The following is a 24,697-nucleotide window of genomic DNA, read 5'->3' as shown; positions in this document are numbered from 1 at the left end:
CATTGTTTTTAACAAGTGTACAGTAGGTCATTTTATAGCTGTACCACAATTTATTTAACCATTTCCTTATTGATAAACAAGCAAGGTTTCAGTGAATATCCTTGACACATCTTTTTGAGCTCATATGTGAGTGTCTCTGTGCCACTCTTCCCCCAGAATTGGAAGTGGATTTGCCAAGTCAAAGGGTATGTGCATTTAATTTTTTTTTTTTTTCGCTGAGGAAGATTTTCCCTGAGCTAACACACCCATGCCAATCTTCCTCTATTTTTTTTAGTATGTGGGCTGCCAGCACAGCACGGCTGCTAACAGAGCAGTGTAGGTCCGTGCCTGGGAACCGAACCCTGGCTGCTGAAGTAGAGCATGCTGAACTTAACCACTACGCCACTGGGGCCAGTCCTGAATTTAAAAATTTGAAGGCACCTCCAAACTGATTTCCCTAAAAGTTGTATCAATTTACTGTCCTGCTAATGGTATATCAGAGAGCAACAGGGAAGATGTAAGAGTAAATGTTGGACTTGAGATGACCAGGCTCTGTATAGTGGTCTCACCAGTGCTCTTGAGGGTTTTTATTTATTTATTTATTTATTTATTTATTTATTTTTTTATTGAGTTAATGATAGGTTACAATCTTGTGAAATTTCAGTTGTACATTAATGTTTGTCAGTCATGTTGTAGGTGCACCACTTCACCCTTTGTGCCCAACCCCCACCCTACCTTTCCCCTGGTATCCACTAAACTGTTCTTAGTCCATAATTTTAAATTTCTTGAGGGTTTTTAAATACTTCCAAGTCCTTTGGTCACTCTCCAGGAATCCTAATATTCATCAAAAATCCCTGGTACACAGAACAGTATTGCCACTTTCCTTGGACTCTCTATTACGGCTCAATCTTGGTTAAAAACCCTGCCAGCTTATGAGCAGAGGCCCTAGGACAGTCTAAGGCTTTAACCAAACCCCAGAGGCCACTGACAGTCTTGCCCATTTCCCAGACATTTGTCCTACATAAATCTTGTAATCGTGAAGCACTCCTCTTCAACTGACAAACCTTTTGCATCTACTAGATCTCTGTTGTAGAAGTCCAACCCTGGCTGTTTTTTCCTTCCTTGTCACTAATAGTGCCAATGCCAGGGTTTAAGAGGGCCCTCTGAGTGAAAAGTTTCAGGGTAGAGTCCTGACCACAATTCTTCTTATAGCTTCTGTGACTTGTACCAGACTCATGTCTCAACTAGACTCTCTTTAGGTAACCTTTTGGGGCCACAGGAGACACCATGCCACTTCCTTGAGGAATAACATCTGGGAGGTGGCACTGTTACCTGCCCTGCAGGTGAACGCCATGCTGCGTCTCCTGATTTATAGGCCTGCCTTGATGAGCAAGGGGTGTGGTAAACTTAGTTAAGTTCAAACACTCCACAAGAGTCTCCAAGATCAGCCTTCAGAGTGACTCAGTTCTCACTTACAAGCCAAAGTTGTTCACAGATTTGGAATCCTGGGCTTGCTGTCTCCTCACATTGGTAAGGAATGATGTACTTCTGATTCTTGTAAGAAACATCAGAGGGATGGATGGGGTCATGTAGGTCACCTCAGAGATTTTCCTGGGAGACAATGACCCTAATGCCCAGTCCTCCAGATCTTCCTTTATTAAAGAGGTGTGAAGACTAGAGGACTTCTCAAGGGTCTTTCTGATTCAAAATACTGATTCATTCCATGCCAGACCACCACGACTTGGAAGATAGGCTGATTCTTGCTGTGGGGGTTACTATCTAAGTGTTCTCTCAACAGGAAACTGCTCAGACCATAAGATTCCAAACTTTCGCCAGTCCTGGGATCTTTTTAAGTCTGTGGCACAGTGCCATGGTACCAGGCAAGGAGAGCTTCTAGAGAAGGTGGGTGTGGCTGCCCAAGTTTCAGGATATAAGAGGACACAAGAAACAGGACATTTGGAGTAGTCAGCCTCAGGTTCCCCAAGTGTGGAATAGGAGAGGTGGGGTTTTCATTGTGATGCACATGGTAAGGTTCTGGGTTTCTCCAAAGGATCTATTGATTGTAGCTCTTAGAACCCCATTCTTGTCAAAGAGCTTATACACCTATGGACCAGGGCATCTGGACTGAACCCCTAAACACTTGCTGGTACTTATTCTTCAGTATGATTCTTGGCCTTCCCTTTTAATTAGTACTGAGGGGTGAAGGGAAGCTCATAGAATTGCTGCTAGTGCTCATATTTTCAGTATGTATCTTTCAGTGGAGGCAATATGCAAAATATATTCACCAGGACTCCTCTGGGGGAAAAGTGGCTTAATCTTCACTGCTAACCACATGACTTTTCTGCAGAGATGTTTCCTTTTGTGAAAAGCAAAGGCACAACTTGACATCTTTAAAAAATTTGTTTCCAGTTACAGTAAAGCTATTTATCTATGTTTCTGTTCAGTATATTTCTCTTGAGGGTCTCTGGCTGACTTACCACATTCTATATAGGCTAGGTTCTTCCCATTGCTGTCTGACACCAAACACACAGGGTGAACCCATCATCTTCTTCACCCAAAAAAGAACTGTTCCTGCTTAATTTTTCTAACACTGCCAAGAAATATCCCATTTGATCAGTCCCCTGATTTTACACCTATAGTGATTATTTTATTACAACTTTCATTAAATTTTTTTCTGATCACTAGAGTAATACATTACTTATAGAAAAATTGAAAACATAAGTAAAATAAACCATCCGTTATCCCACCATCCGTAGATAATCTCTCTCTGTCTAGTGTCTATCATTTTGATGTTTAGGAATATTCTATTCATTTTAGTGTATTGAGTATATTATTTAGCTTTTGTTTTATAATTTCATTTTTTATTGAATATAATGTGAACTTCATTTTTAATGACTACAGAATCAAACTGTATACCACAACTGAGTTAACCAATACAACCAAGGTTGTATTGATTTTTTTGCTATGTGATATTTTTGTGCCCATGTCTGATTAACTCTTAAAGATAAACTCCTACAAGTCCAGAGGAATAAGCATTTTAAAAAATAAACTTTTAGAGGGCTGACCTGGTGGCATAGTGCTTAAGTCCACGTGCTCTGATTTGGCAACTCAGGGTTCGTGGGTTTGGATCCCAGGCGTGGACCTACACACTACTTATCAGGCCATGCTGTGGTGGTGTCCCACAGACAAAATAGAGGAAGATAGGCACAGATGTTAGCTCAGGGACAAGGTTCTTCAAGAAAAAAAAAAAGAGGAAGATTGGTAACAGATGTTAGCTCAAGGCCAATCCTCCTCACCAAATAAATAAATAAATAAATAAATAAATAAATACACTTTTATAAGAGAGTAGATCTTAGGGGCCAGGCCGGTGGTGCAGCGGTTAATGGTGCACATTCTGCTTTGGCGATTCGGATCCTGGGCGTGGACATGGCACCACTTGGCAAGCCATGCTGTGGTAGGTGTCCCACATATAAAGTAGAGGAAGATAGGCATGGATGTTAGCTCAGGGCCAATCTTCCTCAACAAAAATAGGAGGATTGGCAGCAGATGTTAGCTCAGGGCTAATCTTCCTAAAAAAAAAAAAAAAAAAGTGGATCTTAAATTAAACTATGTGAGGTGATATACTGACTAAACTAATTGTGGTAATAGTTTTGCAATATATAGATATATCAAATTATTGTTATACATCTTAAACTAATACAATCTTATATGTCAATTATATCTCAATAAAAATGGAAAAAATAAAAACATATTTTTAACTTTAGAATAGATTTAGATTTAAAGTTGCGAAGATAGTACAGAGTTCCCACATAGCCCATATCCAGTTTTCTCTATTACTAACATCTTATATTAAGTATGGTACATTTTTCACAATTAATGAACCAACATTGATACATTATTATTAGCTAATTGATACATTATTATTAACTAAGATCCATATGTTATTCAGATTTCCTTCCTGTTTACCTCATACCCTTTTTCTGTTCCGTGATCCCATCTAGGACACCACATTACATTTAGTCATTATGTCTCCTTAGGCTCCTCTTGACTGTGACAGTTTCTCAGACTTTTCTTACCCATAATATTAAGGGTACATGCTATCAACATGACTTATCATTGTTGATGTTAATCTTGAATACTTGGCTGAGGCACTGTTTGCCAGGTTTCTCCACCGTAAAGTTACTCTTACCCCTCCCCTTTCTATACTGTACTCTTTGGAAGGATGTCACTATGCACAGCCCACCCTTAAGAACAGGAGAGTTCATGCCTTGCCTCTTTGAGGGGAAAGTATCTATGTAAATTTAGAATTCTTCTGCATGGAAGACTTATCTTTTCTCCCCATTTATTTATTTATACCCATATGGACTCATGGATATTTATTTTATACTTTATGGGTTATAATCCAATAGTATTTACTTTACTTAGTTGCTCAAATTGTTCCAGCTTTGGCCATTGGGAGCTCTTTCAGTTAGCTCCTGTGTCTCTTTGAGGTACCCTCATTATTTTGTGTGTGTGTGTGTATGCTTAGTACTTTCTTAACTTTCTTTCACTATAAGATGTGCCAGGCTCATCTTGTATATTTCCTGCCCCAGCCCTAGAATCAGCCATTTCTCCAAGGAGCCATGGTTCCTTTTATTGGAGAATGTTATTAAAAACCAAGATCTAGGTGCAAGGTTTGCATGTTGCTACTGGAGTGTCATTTGTAGGTCATTTCAGCTGACAGTGCAAGGAAAAATATGTGTGTATACTAATTTGTATATACACATACCTGTACATATTTCTACATCTATCCACTTTTAACTATATTAAACTAAATAGAAGTTCATACTGATGTCTCCAACTCTAATCCATTACCATATGGATCATTCTAGCCTCTTCCTCTTGCTTATTTGTAATCTCCCACTCCAACAGTAAGAAACTCTGCCCCCACCATCTGCCATCTATTTACATAAGTGTTCAATTTCAGTACACATACATAGTGGCTTCAGAACTATTATTGCATATCCTCATGGGAAACAACTTTATCAACTAGAGTACAGCACTTATGGGCTATTCCTTTTGCCTTTAATCTTAGAGCCACCACTCATATCCAAAGTTATGTAGGTCAGTACCTTTTTCCTTCACTCCCTTCAGTGAGGTTGTTTTGCACATTTATAATACAAGTGGATTCTTTTGTCATAGGCTGCATTCCATTCTGAGATCCCCTGACCTACTAAATGATTAAAAAGATTTTTTTCATACATTAATTTCACTCTTTGTACTGTAAAGTTCTATGGGTTTTGGCAAATGCATTGTGTCATGTATCCACTATTACAGTATCATACAAAATACGGTATCATACACCCTGAAATGTTACCACCCTGAAAAATCTCCATGCTTCACCTATTCAACCCTTCTCCCATCTAACCCCTGGCAGGCATTGATCTGTTTACTATCTCCATAGTTTTGTGTTTTCTAGAATGTGATATAAACAGAACCATACAGTATGTAGCCTTTTGAGACTGGCTTCTTTCACTTAGCAATATGTATTTAAAATTCATCTCTGTCTTTGCAAGGCTGATAGCTCATTTCTTTTTATTACTGAATAGTAGTCCATTGTATTGCTTTAATGCAGCTTGTTTATCCATTTGCTTATTGAAGGACATCTTGGTTGCTTCCAGGTTTTGGTGATTATGAATAAAGCTGCAATAAACATTCACATGCATGATTTTACATGGATATAAGTTTTCAAATCACTGAGTAATCACCTAGGAGTGCAAGTATGGGTTGTATGGTAAGACTATGTTTAGCTTTGTAAGAAACTTCCAAACTCTCTTGCAAAGTACCTGTACCATTTTGTATTCTCGCTAGCAATGAGCGAGAGTTCCTGTTGCTTTGCATACTCACTGGCAATTGATATTGTCAATTATTTGGATTTTAGCCATTCTAATAGGTGGAAATAAAAATTTAAAGAAAGGATCTTGATACATAATGCCACATTTCTCTTCAGAAAGTGTGTATCAATTTCTCTGGAATAACTTTTGTTCCTCTACTCCCTTGTTCCCTACATTTAATCAGGCACCAAGTCATCTTGATTCTTTATGCTTGCTGATAGTTTCTTTTTCTCCATCCTGACAGTCACTTCCCTGATCCAGACCTTCCACCTGGACTAAGAGCAACAGCAAGACTGCTTGCTTCCTAGACTCCAGTATCTCCTTGTTCCAACCCAACTCACACAATTCAGCCAAAACAACAACAACAACAACAAAAATTGTAATCTTCCTTTAACAATTTTTGCTTGGTAACTTTGTTTTCCAAGAACTATGGTGGATGACCTATTGAACCAAATTTAAAGTTCTCAAACTAGTATTCAACATTTCTTTTTTATTTAAGATTGGCACCTGAGTTAACATCTGTTGCCAATCTTTTTTTTCCTCCTGCTTTTTCTCCCCAAATCCCCCAGTACATAGTTGAATATTGTTTTTAGTTGTCGGTCCTTCTAGTTGTGGCATGTGGGACACCGCCTCAGCATGGCCTGATGAGTGGTGCCTTGTCCGCGCCCAGGATCTTAACTAGCGAAACCCTGGGCTGCCGAAGCAGAGTGCATGAATTTAACCACTCGGCCACAGGGCCGGCTCCTCATTTCTTTAACCAAATTTCTCTTAATCTCCTTTCTGATTTCCCTATACTGACCAAGTTAGTCTTTTTACCATCCTGACACACCATTTGAAGACTTTCAATTCTTTGTCACCTTTTCTATACTCCTTTCCATTTGGAATGCTTTTCCTCTTCTATTTCCCTCAGTCAATGTCCCAGCTCAAAATGATCATAATCAAGGCTTTTTCCTAAATAAACTCACTCCATTTTGATTTCTCTTTTACTTCCTATCTACTGAATATTGTAAAATAGTTTGTCTTGAATTTGTCTTTCTGTTGTTTGACTGTTCTCTACTATCCTATTATTTATTTATTTATTTATTTTTGAAACATCTTTATTATGAGTTTTATTTTTTTTTTCTTTTGAGGAAAATTAGCCCTGAGCCAACATCTGCCACCGATCTTCCTCTTTTTGCTGAGGAAGACTGGCCCTGAGCTAACATCCGGGCCCATCTTCCTCTACTTTTTATATGTGGGACGCCTGTCACAGCATGGCTTGCCAAGTGGTGCCATGTCCACACCCAGTATCCAAACCAGTGAACTCCAGGCCACCGAAGCAGAACGTGTGAACTTAACTGCTGTGCCACCGGGCCGGTCCCTATTTATTTATCTTTTTGAGGAAGATTAGCCCTGAGCTAACATCTGCTGCCAATCCTCTTTTCGCTGAGGAAGACTGGCCCTGAGCTCACATCCGTGACCATCTTCCTTTACTTTATATATTGGATGCCTGCCCCAGCATGGCTTGACAAGCGGTGCATAGGTCCGCACCCCAGATCAGAACCAGCGAAGCCTGAACCACCAAAGCGGAACGTGTGAACTTAACCGCTGCACCACCAGGCTGGCCCCTCTATTATTCTATATGTATTTTATCTACCTAATCATCAGTCAATAAGTATATCTCAGTGTAACTGAAAGGAAGTACATTAAATCTTCTGCTTCTTTTACGTTTTTTCTAAAGCACTTGGCACAGTGCCATGCACACAGCAGGAACTGAATAAAGGTTGGTTGAATTTACAGATGAAAAAATTGCAAAACTTATTTGAAAACACATTTTATTTACTTTTTTATTACACAAAAGGAATATGCTCATTGCGGGAAAACTAAAAAAGAAAAACCTAGAAGATACAAATATTCAAAAAAGAAAAAGAATGTTATAAATCTCTATACAATTCCATTACCCAGAGATCATTACTATTAACATCTCGGTTTTACATGTAATCTACCATACTTTGTCTATGTATGCATTGCATGTGATTTGAAGTGATGACTATGTTTTGTGATTATGAAACCCCTCAAGTTACGTACCTTTAAAATGTACCTCTAAAGGTTAAATGGACATATAAAATTTGTAGGTCTAAGAGCGCAGTATCACACACAGAAGTCTAGCAGTCACCTGAAGTATACTAGTCACCTGAAGGAGACTTGATATTTCTGCTTCCTAGCTCAGAGACCCTCCCACCAAATCCTACTACCTCTCAGTAACCCTAATGCATATTCTCTGTGATATGCTGTCCTTTATCTAACAATTCAAGGATTAAGGAATCCTGACAGAGTCCCAAAGAAGAAGGTGGATATTAATTGTTCTACCTTTTCTCCTTTGTTGAGAAGCTCAGTGATTCCACCACAAGAGATAGTTATATACTCACTAGTTTTAGAAGTTTGAAAAAAAACCATTCCTAGCACTATGGGTATATAATCAAATGGTGCAAGATTATTTACTGGCCTCATTCTTGTTGGACAGGCAGCAAGGATGAAACTTCTAGCGGGCAAGCAGGCATTTTTTGTGTAAATGTATTTTTTGCCCCTTTTCAGATAGGGTAGGCTCAGTAACAGAATAAACTCTAGGAAACTTTCTCAATAATTTGGTGTAATTTTCTTAGGCTGTGTGGTGGGGTTATCCAGCTGCAGGTTTAGCTCCTTATTTTCTAAAACATGCTCACTTCCTAGATGTTGCTAGACATCTTGCAGGAGTATTCAACTATAGCTCAGATAAGTAGTCTTCAGTCTAGTCGCAATTTTATGACTTTTCAGTTAAACTAATATGTGTCCAGTGCTTCCGAGAGGATAGAGAGTAGGTCAGAAAGTTAGACATCTGTAGCACTGTTAACCAAAAAAAAGAAAAAAAAGAAAACAGAAAAAAGGAAACAATCTAAACGTTTAACATTACAGAACTGGATAAATCATGGTACACTTGGTCAAAAGAATACCAAGAAGTAGTAAACTAGAATGACAGAGCTCTTTATATACTGACACGGAATATCTCTAGAATAAATTAGGTGAAAAAAGCAAGCTGTAGAAGTGCATATAGTATGCTGCCATTTGTATTAGAAAGGAAAAAAAAATTGACACGCATGACATTGCTTAGATATGTATAAAAATCTCTAGAAGGATATTTAAAAACCTACTAACATGGTTTGCTTATGAGAGTGGATCTGAGTGTTTGGTGGGCAAAGTAAAAGGACTCCTTTCATTGTATTTTTTTTTTTTTTTAAAGATTTTATTATTTCCTTTTTCTCCCCAAAGCCCCCTGGTACATAGTTGTATATTCTTCGTTGTGGGTTCTTCTAGTTGTGGTATGTGGGACCTGCCTCAGCGTGGTCTGATGAGCAGTGCCATATCTGCGCCCAGGATTCGAACCAACGAAACACTGGGCCGCCTGCAGCGGAGCGCGCGAACTTAACCACTCGGCCACGGGGCCAGCCCCCTTTCATTGTATTTTTAAAATTCTTTTTGAGGGAGCCAGCCCTGTGGTCCAGTGGTTAAGTTCTTGAGCTCCACTTCGGCGGCCCAGGGTTTAGCCATGCTGAGGCGGCATCCCACATGCCACAACTAGAAGTACCCACAACTAAAAATATACAACTATGCACTGGGGGGCTTTGGGAGAAAAAGGAAAAATAAAATCTTCAAAAATAAATAAATAAAATAAAATTATTTTTGAAATTTGAACCATGTGAATATATTAACTATTCAGATTTTTTAATGTGTAATTACATGGTCTAAGAAACTAACAATACAGTTGGAGGAATCAGGAGATAAGTTTTAAAGTAAATGTTTCCGACTGTTATAAAAGAAGAACATCTCAGATTTGGTAGTAGTCAGGAATAACTCCACCTGGAGTGCTAATTAGCAGGTTTATAAGGAGATAATGGTTGGAGTATTACATTCATTTACCTGACTGATGAAGTTCCTCTTCCTTTGAGGGTACCGTGGAATCTATGTGATATAGTGGGAAGAGCATGGGTTTTGAGATCAGGCAGAAATAAATTCAAATCCTAGCCTTTCCATATATTGGCCTTATGAGCTTAGGTAAGTAATTTAACCTTTTTGGAGTTTCCATTTCCTCATCTATAAAATGGGTGAAATCTTGACAGGGTTATTATAAAGGTTAACTGACCTAACATCTAAGGGCAACAAATTTGTTGGTTTACTTAACCTTCTTTCTTTATATAGATGGGCTGAACTGAGATGGACTGACACGTAGAAATTAAATGTCCTGAGAAAATGCAGGTTGCACATGGAAGAACTACCTGTGGCTAAAGTCCCTGTATCCACAATTTAGTTTGTCAATCTCATATTTCTTATGAAAAATGAAGCCTTTTATTACCTTAGAAGTTTTAAAAGTCCTTGGGCTACACAGTTTCTCCTTTTCCCTTTTCCTTCCTTGTCTGAAAGATGGTCAAAAGGAAGAGAGTGCTTTGAAACACATTATAATTATAGCCTAATAAATAGTCCCACTGGTTTTCTGTGGGAAAACATTTATTCTAATGCTCATTTCTAACAAATATACTTTTAAGAGGGATTTTATCCTCTACTACATATTCAGCATGTGAAAAATCAGTGTATTACTTTTCTGTTAGAAGTAAATACCATCTTAAGATACACATATCAAAATCAAGGTTACCGACTAAATCACATTAATACTTACTGATATTTTATATTGAATAAATTGAGTGTGGTTTTATGTATTCACTAGATAGCAGTCTCCAAAATCTAGGAAACTGGGGGTTCCTAACTCCCATACTGACTGTCAAACTACTGACAACAAGTGTCTTAGGTACAGGTCCAGATGAAACAAAGATTATTGCTCAATCATATTTTCCTGGCTATACTCAAGGTTGGTTGCTAGGTATTGAGTACTTTTCATACGCCCAGAGAGTATTTTTCTCTCTCAAATATACTAGGTAAAGTGTATACACTCAGATTTCCTTTCTCTCTTTCCTTGAGATTCATTACATTTGTTTAAAGAATTTAATGAGTTTGTTCAGGGAGTTGCATCAGAAATTATTTTTGTATTAGTAGTAGGAATGACAAGTAGTTCCTTTGTAATGTTGCACCAGTCAATACCTGTTTTTGCCTAAGGATGTATCCATACCAATTCTGGATAATCCAGCTTTGAAGTGGGTTGGGCATTGCTGGGTTTCTTTGTTGGTGCTATTAGATTGGGTTGTGACCTAGTCACACATGCCTTGAAAACTTAAAAAGCACTGAGGATATGGGCTAATTAAGTTCCACAAATTCTAACTAAAACCAACGTATGTGGCATTTACATCAAAATAGTTTTCTAGAAAAGGTACAAGACTCCCCCCCCCCCACCACCATTTTCTACAACTTATTACCTGGAAAGAACATTTACCTAACATGTTCTACTTATAGAAAACATTGTCCTCTTTTGCATGTGAAATGCCAAAATAAGCAATTACCAACGCAAAGAAATGTTCACAATCTTCAAAATGTTCTTTAAATAAATGTTTGGCAGAATCAATTTTTAAAGTCGTTTAAGAAATCATTATATTCTTTATAGATTTTTCAGATTCCAGTTCAAGAGAGGTGAAATATTAAATACTGCGCAATAGAGATAAACAAGCCTTTTGTCAAAGTTGCAAGAGAGGAGACAATGCCAAATCTTTTGCTTTTAGTCAACCTCTGTTGGCTAAAAATCATATGGGACATTCGTTGGGTCAAAGGACATTTGCCATGCAAATTTCACCAAACGCCTTTCTTGTGATCTTTGATCACAGGATTACTTGGAGGGTGAGCCTTTTTTAATCCTTCCGTATCGACAAAGGAGATAGAGAGATACAGAGATAACAGAGGTAGAGAGAGACCCTTAGAGGAGGGAAGACCCCCTTAGCTGGCCTTGTTTTGCATCATAGAGATCTGACAAGAATTAGTTTGGCTGCGGGACCCAGGGGCAGGTGGAGGACTCCTGAAGGAAGAGTAACTAACAAAAATGAGTCTTTACATCTGGCACTTTGCTAAACGCCTTATGCTATTACAATTTATTCACAACAACAATCCAGTGAGGGAGCTACTAATATCACCCCCATTTTACAGATGAACGAGCTCAAAGTCAGAGACTAAACAACAAACGCCCGGAGGTCACATAGCAAATAAGTGGCAGCACCAGAACTCAAAACTGCTCCAGTTTTAACCACTCTTAACCACCGCGTCAAGCCCTGTGGTCCGACGGCCCCGCGCTGTTCGCGGGCTTCCCCTCTTCCTTCGTGGGACAGTTCCCAGTACTGAGGCATGGCGCTGTCCAGCCCTCAGGCCCACCGCCTTCCACAAACAAGAGAACGCGGCCCCGCGGGGTGATCCCGCCCGCAGGTTGTAGATCTGCCGCACCCAGTCACGTCCGGGCACGCGGCCGGGCGGAATCGCCTCTGGACGGCCATCCCTAGCAGCCCCCTAGGTCCCCTCAGCTCTGCGCGCTGGGCTCTGCTCCGAAAGGCGCGAGGCACGCAACAGGGGCAGCCCTGCCCCTCGCCTCAGCCCCCACTCCCGCCCAGAGAGCCAGAGGCAGATAGGTTAGGCACCCTCACCTGTCCCAGAGGTGGCGCCCGCTCTAGTGACTGACGCTTCACTCCTCCAACCAGGGACTGGCAGGAAGGTGGAGCCTATCTGAGACTGATTGCTTCTTTCCTCCAATCCCCGTGCAGCAACTCTCCAGTTGTAGTCTCCGCGCCTGGCGGAGAGCGACAGGTGGGAGCCGTGTTACCTCCGCGCCTTTGGCATACTTGACGTATATGCCTCCCCAAGCGCAGGGTGAATTCTACTCAATCTCACCAATTCTTGCGGGTCATCAGCTCAGCCGTCATTTTAATCAGAAGTGGAAATTCCCCAACCCTTTCCCGTCACCTCAGACGGGGGCGGGATAAATGGTATTCTTACCGGCCAATCGTACCGCGCGACGTCCTGTGACAAAGTGACCGACACTTTATGGCGCCAATGAAGTCTCCCATTGTCAGGGGTCGCTATGAGTGACCACAAGGCCAACTAATCCACTTTAAGGTCGTGACGCGACAGTCTGAGAGCTTGACCAATAGACGTAGAAAGAGACCGGAAGTTGGCGCGTGGGGAGTAGGAGGCGGGTGTTCACAACCGCCTAGGCCTGCGCGGGTCAACGCAGCTTGGGGGCCGCGAGCCAGCGAGCGGCGCGTGACGAAGAGCCTGAGCGACGGGTCACCTTGTCCAATGATCTGCGGCCGCTGGGGAGCTGCAGCCAGTGGCGAGTGTCGGGGGCGGGAGGCAGCAGGTTAGGCAGTGAGAAGTTAGTGGCGCTGCTGGGACGGGGGGAAGGAGACGCTTCTTCCTCCTGCTGCTCCTCTCGTTCCCGGGATCAGCGGCGGCGGTGGCCGCGAGTGACTCGGCAGCGTCTCCGGCTCCGCGTGCGAACCATGCTGACCGACGGCGGAGGCGGCGGCACCTCCTTTGAGGAGGACCTGGACTCGGTGGCTCCGCGATCCGCCCCAGCCGGGGCCTTGGAGCCGCCTCCGCCGGGAGGGGTCGGGCTAGGGATCCGCACCGTGAGACTCTTTGGGGAGGCCGGGCCCGCGCCGGGAGTCGGTGGCGGCGGCAGCGGTGCGGGCGGAGGGGACGCGGCGCTGGATTTCAAGTTGGCGGCTGCTGTGCTGAGGACCGGGGGTGGCGGTGGTGCCTCTGGCAGCGATGAAGACGAGGTGTCCGAGGTACGGCTCTAGGACCCCCACCTCCCACAGAGCATGAGGCATGCATTCTCTTTGGGCCGGCACAGGGCCCGGGCCACGCTCCCACTGCCCGGGCGGAGTCGTTCTCTGACAGCGATCGGCTTCATGGCGGCAGTGGCAGCGGTGCGGGCCTAGTGCGCCCTCGGCTTGCTCTTCGGCCCGCAGCTCGAGCCGGACTGGTTCCCGTCACCACCCGTAGACCCACAATGGGGAGTCCTTTGGTCTCTGAGCTTCGCGCGGGAACAAGGACTCCTCAGACTACCTCCCGCCCACCCCGCTTTGGAGATGGGGGCGGGGGGGGGGCGGGGTCTTGCCAGCGTCCCTGCCCTTGGTACTGAGAGCGCGAGCGAGATGGGGAGAGGGAGAGGGAGAGACTGAGACAGAGACAGAGCTAGTCCCCAAAGAGCATTTCCACTGTATGCCTCTCCCCCAAATTGAGGGGTTGGGCGTTTATTTGCCTTATGCCTTACCTGTGTGTTTAAGATGGGTTCTTAATTCCCTTCTTTAGTTTGAGACAGGTGAGTATTAAGGAGCTCTCTGCTTTTACCCTGAAAAATCACGTGAGTTTTGCACTTGGGACCTTTTGTGAAGTTAGACAGGAAAAGGAAGTTCCAGGGCATCTTTGAGCTTCAGAATGGCTGGATAGCTGAACTCTGGAGATTTTTAGACTTGGAGAAGGTGAGGCACCCTAAGGACACTTTTTGCAGTGACGGAAGTTAGTTATCAGGTTTTTCATTTATTTTAACTCTTATGTGTATACTGGGCACTTTTAGGTCTGAGCAACCTAGGATGGTAGGCATCATCTTTTGGGCTTCAGAGAAAAAGGAGATACTTTATATATGTACTTTTTTCTCTTGACTCTGGCTTGGATGTGGTACTGTCCTGTGATGACTCTTGTTCTAAGTGCTTAGAGTATTCTATTTTGGTTCTAGGGTACCTTGCTCATCTCCTATAACCAATCATTTTAACCTCCGATCTTGGTGCTAAAGTACAGGAATTTCTCTCTATATAGCTATCCTGGCTGTTGTATTTGAGAGAAATAGGAATCTGTATTTGTGAGTTGCAGAATACACTTAGTACACTGTCTTACCATTCTGTGTCTGCACAGGGGTTCCTTTAGATTTAAAACCTTAGTACATTCTGACCCCAAAGTTTTGCTTTGGAAAAAACAGTGTGTTGGTTGTAAGGGAGCTGGTCCCTTGAATGTATCTTTGAGTTTCACTATAAGAGAAATAACTTCTAAGCCAAGATGGAAAAGGATTTTATTTGAGTAGCCAGTTATGAGGAGAGTCTCTGGAGCACCCCCACTCTTGGTCTTGTGGAAAGCTTGCTTTTATCCTTTCAATGAAAATTGATGAGAGATGACCCTACAACATGTGTACTTTTTACCTAGGAAATAAAGTGGGAACATGTTTAGACTGTAAAGGTTAGAGTCTGTTTTTCTTTGAAACTTGTAAGAGAGTTTGAAAAGGTTTGCTTTGGTTTAAATGTGATGGAAAGATGATGTCCTTGATTTTCTGGACCATTTTTACATAATCGTCCTAAGTGAGATGATCATTCATTTGCTTTTATATAAGTATTCTTAAATTTCTTCAGACGTAGAGTGCTAACGAGCCTCCAGAGTCATAAATCTCTAACCCTTGGGGTCATGTGTTATATCTGGGAAATGAACTTTTGGAGTAACCAGTTCTGTGAGGCTTGTTCACATACACACACACACACACACACACACAGACACTGTATTTCACTTGGAGTCCACGTACTATGTAGTTAAAGTGATGAGCAGAATCCACACCTTATATGTGTATTTTTATATTTATTATAGAAGTAATTTATTTGTGATTCCTACACCCATTTAGTTTTCTGTGACTAAAAAGAGTTTAGGTATTAGGTGTATAAGTAGACCTTATTTTTGGAATGGAAGTTTCTAGGATACCCAGAGACTTTAGCCTAGTCTAAGATGATGCTCAGTATGTATATAAATTCTTTCTTAACCTGTGGAGAAATAAAATTTTGTTTTTATGTTCTCTTTCTCCCATATCACATAGAGAAGAAATTCCTGGAGTATCAAGGCTCTGCTATATAGTATATGTGCCTTTGTGAGTGAACTGACCTATTTTGCCCATGCAAATTTCTTGCCTTTTTTCTCTCTGACAGGATGAACTGTCTTCTCCCACATTATTGCCTTTGAATTTACAGTGTGAAGAGACCATAAATAATATTCGTCAAAAATCACATACTCAACTGGCATTTGATGAATATTACTAAAATCTGTATTTTCATCTTTCATAGATCTTTTACAACCAAGTATTTGGAATCTAGATATCCAGAGAGACATGGGTTGGTTTATGGTTTGAGCGTGAAGTTTGTCTTGTTTCTTAAAGAGGGTGGGACTAAGTGAGAAATGAGTAAAACATGTGGAGGCGTAGTGTATTTGCTCTACAATTAGTTGAAATTCTATATATTTGGTGTACAGAGGTGTAGATACTCTAAGGACCTCTTTTCTATTCATTATCAGAGCCAGTAGCAGAGAAAAAACAAGCTGCTTTCCCTTGCTGGCTAAGTCAAAGACCTTTTATTTGAAGACGGGACTTGGGTGTTTTAAAAAAAATTTTATATTAGAATTGTGCTAGCTTAAGGAATGCCACCATTTGGGCTCTTTGGTTCTTGTTGTTTTAAACTTTGGGGTAAATATCTGTTTTGTATTTCTTCAGGCATACTGAGCATGTTCCTTAGCCATCCAAGGCCTTGAGTAGAAGTCAGAACTTGCGTTGGATTCTATTGAAATGTATGCATTGTTCACATTGGAGGTCAGGTTAAAAATTCTTTAAAGACCCATTTTTAAATGTTAATTTTAGATTTGTAGTCTTTTTTTTTTTAAGTTAAAAGAAAAAATTCCTAAAGAAAGGACTTTAGTGAGGTTTAAGGCTTAAATTTTCTGTCATAAGAATGTATACATATCCTGCATGTATAGATGTGTGACATCCTCCTATAAAAGTAATATAGTCTCATGGTGAAAAACTCAACAGTATAGATAGGAGATATAAGGTGAAAAGTAAAAGTCCTCCTTGTCACCCCTACTGACCCTTTAAATCCTGCTCTTCAGAGGTAATCAATATTAAAATTTTTCTGTCATTTAATTTTCCTGGCCTGTATAACCCTATGTATGTGTGCATACATGTTAATATACACACACTTTAAAGACAGATATCCAGTTAGCATAGCTTTATATAGTACTAATGTTTTTTTCTTATCTTGAGGCAGTTGCCGTATTTACAATTAGGTAAAAGCGCACAGACATTGTATACAGCAATTTATGGCAAATTATAACAAAAGCTTTGTAGGGAATTTTTTTTTTCCCTGAAAATTATTTTTAGAGTCTAAAGCACAGGCCATACAGAAGTTCCATTATGATTTTCTCTGGTAGGAAAGGAGATGGATCATTTCCTTTAGAGTTACTTGTGATTTATAATCTAGAGTGAGGTTTCTTAAGAGCAACATATTGACGTTTTGGGCAGATAATTCTTTGTTATAAGGGGCTCTCCTATGCATTAGCAGCCTCCCTGGCCTTTACCCACTAGAGGCCAGTAAAACCCACCCAGTTGTGACAGACAAAAATGTCTCCAGACATTGCCAAATGTCTCCTGGGGGCAAAATCACCCCTGGTTGAGAACCTCTGGTCTAGAGGCCACTCTTATCGTCAGGGATGGCAATTTTGTCGTGAATACTATGTATTCAAACTTCAGGTAAACAAGGTGAGTCACTGCTTTTAATAGCATCTCAGGGCTTACACTCATAAACTGAACAAGAGAGAAATTGAAAGACAGGCACTGAAAGGTTTAATGCTATAAATTTTCTATGGTAAACTTATCATTTTTTGGAACTTTTCACTTAAAATGCTGTATTGTTTTTGAAAAATTCATTTATTGTCCATGAAAATGAATTTCTAAAAAACCTTTATGGGGTCTTTGTTCAAGATAGAAAGGACTTTATTCTATAAGTTATTCTCAGTAGTGATAAGATAGGAAATATAACTTTGTATTCTAGAGAGCAAATTTTGGAGACATTGGGAATGTTTATTAAAGGAAAAGTTACAGGTTATTAACTGTAACAATTTGTTGTATTGCATGAGTATCAACCTTGCACAAGTTTCATTCTGTAAAGCATTAAGACTTTACATATAAAATGATATGTTGTTGAGTATGGTTATGTGAATGGTGGATCAAAACAGAGTTCATTAGGTATGGGTGAAGGAAAACCTTTTTGTGAAACTTGAAGTATGTAAGGGTTTTCTTTTGGTTATTATTTATTTCATTTTGGTAGATGATTACATTCAAATACAGTGAAAAGTCTTGATCTTGCCTCTGCTCCCAACTACCCTACCCTCTACACTTCTAATGTCTTATATATTCTTTCAGAATTTCTTTATGGAAATACAAATATGTATTTTTATTTTCCCCATTGTTACACAAAAGATAACATACTGTTCATGTGAGATTTTTAAATGGTAAATTTGAGAAGGATTTAGATTTTTATCTAATGAAAGTGATAAAACTTGTTAAGAATGAAGCTTTGGAGCTGAGTTTAAGCACATTCCTTTCTGAGCTTATTTGATAGAGTGATGATGTACTGGATGACCTCTGAAAATCAATTCTGACCCTCTGATTCAATGATAGGTAAGATAAATAAAATACGTTGCTTTAAAGAAAGCAAAGCAGTTTTTAGAAAGTATTAGTCTTGAGCTGGCAAGTAAAAAGAAAAGAAATGAGGCGTCTACCAATTTTTTTTTTGTCAAATTTACTTTCCTACAGAACCAGAGTTGTAAGAAATAAAATTAGTTCTTTTTTTTTCTCACTATAAATGAACTGTTTCAATATATCTATCTTCTTGGACCTTATTATTTACAATTTTCCTCTCCTGTTGCTTGTGTATAAAGTCGTAGAATCTTGGTGATAATCCTATTTCATCTCATTTTTAGGTAACTGCTACCATTTATTGAATGCTTATTATATGCCAGTACCGTACTAGATACTTTCGTTATTTTATTTAATCGTTTCAACACCTCTTTGAGGTAGGTATTATCTACATTTTTATAGATGAATAAATGCAGGCTCAGAGGAATGATGAATCCAAAAAACAAAAAACAAAAAAATGTTACACAGCTAGTAAGTGGTAAAGCTAGGTTTTAAATCCAGTACTGAATCTAGAACCTATGCTACTATTTTGCTTCTTTAGATTAAGAAATAGGCAAAGTTTTTGGTTACCAAATGCTGTTTCTCCAATAAATTACTTGCTTAGTCCCTATTGAAGTTTTCATATATCTAAAGTGAAATGAGAAAAGTAAGGAAAAAGTAATGAATTTCTCATAAAGATATTTTTTTCCACTTTTTTCTGTTTTGAGATTATGCCCTTCCTACTGTTATGAAATGAATTTTTAAAATGTTCATATTTGACAAAATATCATATTGAAAACGTCATGGCAGGATGCTGGCTAAAGCCTCAAACGTCTAGGAACCAGTGAGCTAGGTGACTTGCCTAGGATCACACAGCTAATTTGTGGTAGAAAATAGGTCATCTGACTCCCATTCTAGTTACCTTACCTGCTAGATTGTCCTGCTGACTGTGTCTCTTCTGATGCATTGTACCAATGAATTTAATTAGTTGCTTAACCAATGTCTATCTCAGACTAGCATATAATCCATAGTTGACCTTGTTGGAAGTTTTATATTATTTAATCAAATTGGTGATTACTGTGTAGATCAATATATTAAGAAGGCACTCAAAGGTGTACCATTAAGTATAGGGTCTCTGTTCTAAGGTAATTTTATAATTGAACTTACTTGAAAAGTTCAGGCCTTGTCATTATTCATTTTAAAAGAATTAAGAAATATTAAAACCACTGGTATTGAAAGGCATATAGAAACTTTGCACTTTTGCCAATATGGCAAACAGTTGGTTTTGTGATATTGTTATATCTCTAATTAATTTGCAGAAATTAAAATCTGTGTGCTATTCTATTGGTAGTTACTGACACTAGTTGGTTCCTGTGAATGAAGATCATTTGCCTTAGGATGATTGACTGGTTTACCTTTCTCCTGGCCAACTTTACCTAAACCAGGAAGAAAGTAAAGTTGTATATAAGGCTCTTTTTTATTTGCTAGCAACTGTTTGTCAAAGAGCATATTTTGCTTTTTCCACTATACACACTTCCGTTCTCATAAAGATTTTATCTTAATGCATGTTTTCAGTAGTGGAAAGGTTGTTTTTATAAAAAGTAGATATCCCGCTGTATCCTAGTGGCTTGATTCACCTGCATTTGCATCCAATTTTGAAAAGCAAAAGGCAAGTGTATCCCCAGGGATCAGCCCTAAGAACCAAAGAATTGAATGGGAGGACAGTTTATTATGTTGTGAAGGTAAGTTTAACAGTTTGTAATGAGGACAGTTAGATTGAGAACAAGTTTTTTTTTCATTGTGGTAAAGTATACATAAAATTTACCATTTTAAGTATTTTTTGTTTTTTAAAAAATTGTTTTAAAATATATATAACATAAAATCTACCATTTTAACCATTTTAAAGTGTACAGTTTAGTGGCATTAAATACATTCACACTGTTAGGTCGCCATCACAACCAGCCATCTCCGGAAGTTTTTCATCTTCCCAAACTGAAACTCTGTGCCCATTAAGTAGTAATACCCCATCCTCCCTTCCCTAGCCCTATCAACAACAATTTTACTTTCTTTCTCTATGAATTTGATGACGCTAGGTACATCAAAATAGTGGAGTCATAAGGTATTTCTCTTTTTGTGTGACTGGCTTATTTCACTTAGCATAATGTCTTTAGGATTCATCCATGTTGTAGCATGTGTCAGAATTTCATTCTTTGTAAAGACTAAATACTATTCCATTGTATGTATATACCAGATTTTGCTTATCTATTTGTCTGTTGATGGACCCTTGGATTGATTGCTTCTACCTTTTGGATATTGTGAATATGCTGCTATGAACACAGGTGTACAAATGTCTGTTGGAGTCCCTGCTTTCAGTTCTTTTGGGTGTATACCCAGGAGTGGGATTGCCAGATCATATGGTAATTTTATTTTTAATTTTTTGAGGAACCACCGTGCTTATCGTTTTGCATAGAAACTATACCATTTTAGATTCCCACTGACAATGCACCAACAATGTTCCATTTTATCCACATTCTAGCCAATACTTGTTATTTTGTGGTTTGTTTTTGATAACAGCCATCCTAATGGATATGCAGTGGTATCTCGTTGTGGTTTTGATTTGTATCTCACTAATGATTAGTGATGTTGAACATCTTTTCTTGTGTTTATTGGCCATTGTATATTTTCTTTGGAGCAATGTCTATTCAGATCTTTTGCTCATTTTTAATTGGGTAGTTTTTTCGTTGTTTAATTGTAGGAGTTCTTTGTATATTCCGGATATTAATTCCTTATCAGGTACCTAATTTGCACATATTTTCTCCCATTCCATCGTTTGCCTTTTCACCCTGTTGATAGTGTCTTTCCATGCTTAAGAGTTTTTAATTTTGATGAAGTCCAGTTTATTTTTTGTTGTTGTCTGTGGTTTGGTGTCATATCCATGAAGTCATTGCCAAATCCAGTGTAATGAGGATTTTCTCCAGTGTTTTCTTCTAAGAATTTTATAGTTTTAGCTCATACATTTAGGTCTTTGATCCATTTTTAAATTTCATTTTGTTTTATTGAGGTCATATTGGTTTATCACATTGTGTAATTTCAAGTGTACATTATTATATATGTTTCTATATAGACTGCATTATGCTCACCACCAATAGTCTAGTTTTTATCCATCACCATACATATATGTCCCTTTACCCCCTTTGCCCACCCCCCCATCCCCTTCCTTTCTGGTAACCACTAATCTGTTCTCTTTATCCATGTGTTTATCTTCCGCATATGAGAGAAATCATATGGTATTTGTCTTTCTCTGGCTTATTTTGCTTAACGTAATACCCTAAGGTCCATCCATGTTGTTGCAAATGGCACAATTTTGTCTTTTTTGATGGCTGAGTAGTATTCCATTGTATATAAATACACCACATCTTTACCTGTTCATCAGTTGATGGGCACCTGGGTTGCTTCTGTGTCTTGGCTGTTGTGCGTAATGCTACAATGAACATAGGGGTGCATAGATGTCTTTGTATTGTTGATTTTGTGTTCTTTGGATAAATACCCAGTAGTGGGATAGCTAGATCCTATGGTATTTCTGTTTCTAATTATTTGAGAAATCTCCATACTGTTTTCCATAATGGCTGTACCAGTTTGCATTCCCGCCAGCAGTGTATTAGGGTTCCCTTTTCTCCACATCCTCTCTAACACTTAGTATTTCTCGTCTTTTTTTTTTTCCTGCTTTTTCTCCCCAAATCCCTCCAGTACATAGTTGCATATTTTAGTTGTGGGTCCTTCTAGTTGTGGCATGTGGGATGCCACCTCAGTGTGGTCTGATGAGTGGTGCCATGTCCGCACCCAGGATCCGAACTGGCAAAACCCTGGGCCACCAAAGCGTGCAAACTTAACCACTCAGCCACAGGGCTGACCCCTATTTCTTCTCTTGTTAATTATAGCCATTCTGGTGGGTGTGAGGTGATGTCTCATTGTATTTTTGATTTGCATTTCCCTAATAATTAGTGACATTGAACATCTTTTCCTGTGCCTGTGGGCCATCTGTATATCTTCTTTGGAAAAATGTCTGTTCATATCCTCTGTCCATTTTTTGATCGGGTTGTTTGTCTTTTTGTCATTGAGTTGTATGAGTTCTTTATCTATTTTGGAAATTAGCCGCTTGTCAGATATATGATTTGTAAATATTTTCTCCCAGTTGATAGGTTGTCTTTTTGTTTTGTTCATGATTTCCTTTGCTTTGCAGAAGCTTTTTAGTCTGATATAGTCCCATTTGTTTATTTTTTCTTCTGTTTCCCTTGCCCGAGTAGAGATGGTATTTGAAAAGATGCTGCTAAGACTGATGTCAAAGTGTGTACTGCCTATATTTTCTTCTAGTTTTGTGTGTGTGTGTGTGTGTGTGTGTGAGGAAGATTGGCCCTGAGCTAACATCTGTTGCCAATCTTCCTCTTTTTTTGCTTGAGGAAGATCATCACTGAGGTAACGTCTGTGCCCATCTTCCTCTACTTTATGTGGGATGCCACCATGGCATGGCTTGATGAGCAGTGCTAGGTCTGTGCTTGGGATCTGAACCTGGGAACCCTGGGCTGCCAGAGTGGAGTGCGCGAAATTAACCACTGTGCCACCAGGCTGGCCCCTCTTCTAGGAGTTTTATGGTTTCAGGTCTTACATTCAAGTCTTTGATCCATTTTGAGTTAATTTTTGTGTATGGTGTAAGATAATGGTCTACTTTCATTCTTTTGCATGTGGCCGTCCAGTTTTCCCCACACCATTTATTGAAGAGACTTTCCTTTCTCCGTTGCATGTTCTTGGCTCCTTTGTCAAAGATTAGCTGTCCATAGATGTGTTGTTTTACTTCTGGGCTTTCAGTTCTGTTCCATTGATCTGTGTGTCTGTTTTTGTGCCAGTACCATGCCGTTTTGAAGTATATTTTGATGTCAGGGATTGTGATGCCTCTAGTTTTGTTCTTTTTTCTCAGGATTGCTTTGGCTATTCACGGACTTTTGTTGTTCCATATAAATTTTAGGATTCTTTGTTCTATTTCCGTGAAGAATGTCATTGGGATTCTGATTCGGATTGCATTGAGTCTGTAGATTGCTTTAGGTAATATGGACATTTTAACTATGTTTGTTCTTCCAATCCATCAGCATGGAATATCTTTCCATTTCTTTATGTCTTCTTTGATTTCTTTCAATTAGTCTTATAGTTTTCAGTGTATAGGTCTTTCACCTTCTTGGTTAAATTTATTCCTAGATATTTTATTCTTTTTGTTGCGATTGTAATTGGGATTGTATTCTTGACTTTTCCTTGATCCATTTTGAGTCAATTTTTGCATATGGTGTTAGGTCAGGGTCCAACTTCGTTCATTTGCACGTGGATATCCAGTTTTTCCAGTACCTTTTGTTGAAAAGGCTATCATTTCCCATTGAATAGTCTTGGCATCCTTGTTGAAAATCAATTGACCATATATGGGAGGGTTGATTTCTGGATTCTTTGTTTTATCTCGTGGTCTGTATGTCTGTCTTTATGCCAGCACCACACTGTTTGATTACTGTAGCTTTTGTAGTAAGTTTTGAAATCAAGAAGTGTTAGTCTTCCAACTATGTTCTTTTTCTAGATTGTTTTGGTTATTCAGGATCCTTCGAGATTCCACATGAATTTTAGAATGGGTCTATTTCTGCAAAAAATGCTCTTGGGCTTTTTGATAGGAATTGTGTTAAATCTTTAGTTTGCTTTGGATGAGAACAAGTTTAATACAAATCTTATGTTAATGTTTCATCTCAGTAGATATTAAATCAAAAGGCTTCAGTTTGACGAAATATTAGAAAGCATCTATACAGGGAGAGACTGAGCACTCACTGATGTCCTCCCTGAAGCCACTGAGCCCAGTTAACATGGAGTACTGTGCTCTGAGTAGATGTTTCTGTAATATCCTTATCTTTTCCCCTGATTTGTCCTCATATTGACTATTTGTGATTGATCACAATGCTTCATATATAGAATGGGAAGAATATTTTTTATCCTTTATATGATTAGAGGTGAGTTCAGTTTTGGAAAAATTATCTCAATGTGGTATTAAATCTAGATAAATGAACCTGTAGTATTTTCTTACTGATGTAGAATTGAAAAAGTTTTCACATAGGCATTTTATGAAATCTGAATCAGAAGGTAAAGATTTGTCCATTTCACTTGATACCTTGAGTGGTACACTTTCTAAGGACTTTTGTCTCTTATCAGCTTCTAGTTGATTTTTTTTTTTTAAGATTTTATTATTTCCTTTTTTCTCCCCAAAGCCCCCCGGTACATAGTTGTATATTCTTCGTTGTGGGTTCTTCTAGTTGTGGCATGTGGGACGCTGCCTCAGCGTGGTCTGATGAGCAGTGCCATGTCCGCGCCCAGGATTCGAACCAACGAAACACTGGGCCGCCTG

The 24,697-nt window shown here is 39.3% G+C and overlaps 1 protein-coding gene and 1 long non-coding RNA gene across 20 annotated transcripts in view; one reads left to right on the top strand and one right to left on the bottom strand.

The window, feature by feature from the left end:
• Positions 1–7,649: 7,649 nt before the first annotated feature.
• On the bottom strand, positions 7,650–10,282 carry LOC139075296 (uncharacterized). The gene is made up of 2 exons (XR_011525534.1): positions 10,219–10,282; positions 7,650–9,827 (listed from the first exon to the last, which is right to left on the bottom strand). It is a non-coding gene; the product is annotated as an uncharacterized lncRNA (long non-coding RNA).
• Positions 10,283–12,844: 2,562 nt separating this feature from the next.
• ANKHD1 (ankyrin repeat and KH domain containing 1) overlaps positions 12,845–24,697 on the top strand; it is a 127,883-nt gene continuing 116,030 nt past the window's right edge. For 15 of the 19 annotated variants that reach the window (XM_070570644.1, XM_070570643.1, XM_070570637.1 and 12 more), the window contains exon 1: positions 12,845–13,582. In XM_070570644.1, the coding sequence (XP_070426745.1) occupies positions 13,292–13,582 (291 nt within the window). In that variant the 5' untranslated portion in view covers positions 12,845–13,291. The remainder of the gene's footprint in view (positions 13,583–24,697) is intronic. The other 4 variants (XM_008515566.2, XM_070570650.1, XM_070570651.1 and 1 more) reach the window with 1 other exon arrangement.

The sequence above is a fragment of the Equus przewalskii genome, chromosome 13 (genome assembly GCF_037783145.1).
Source record: "Equus przewalskii isolate Varuska chromosome 13, EquPr2, whole genome shotgun sequence".
Lineage (NCBI taxonomy): Eukaryota > Metazoa > Chordata > Mammalia > Perissodactyla > Equidae > Equus > Equus przewalskii.
Note: the sequence above shows the minus strand (reverse complement) of the source record. Positions and strands in the feature narration are given on the sequence as shown.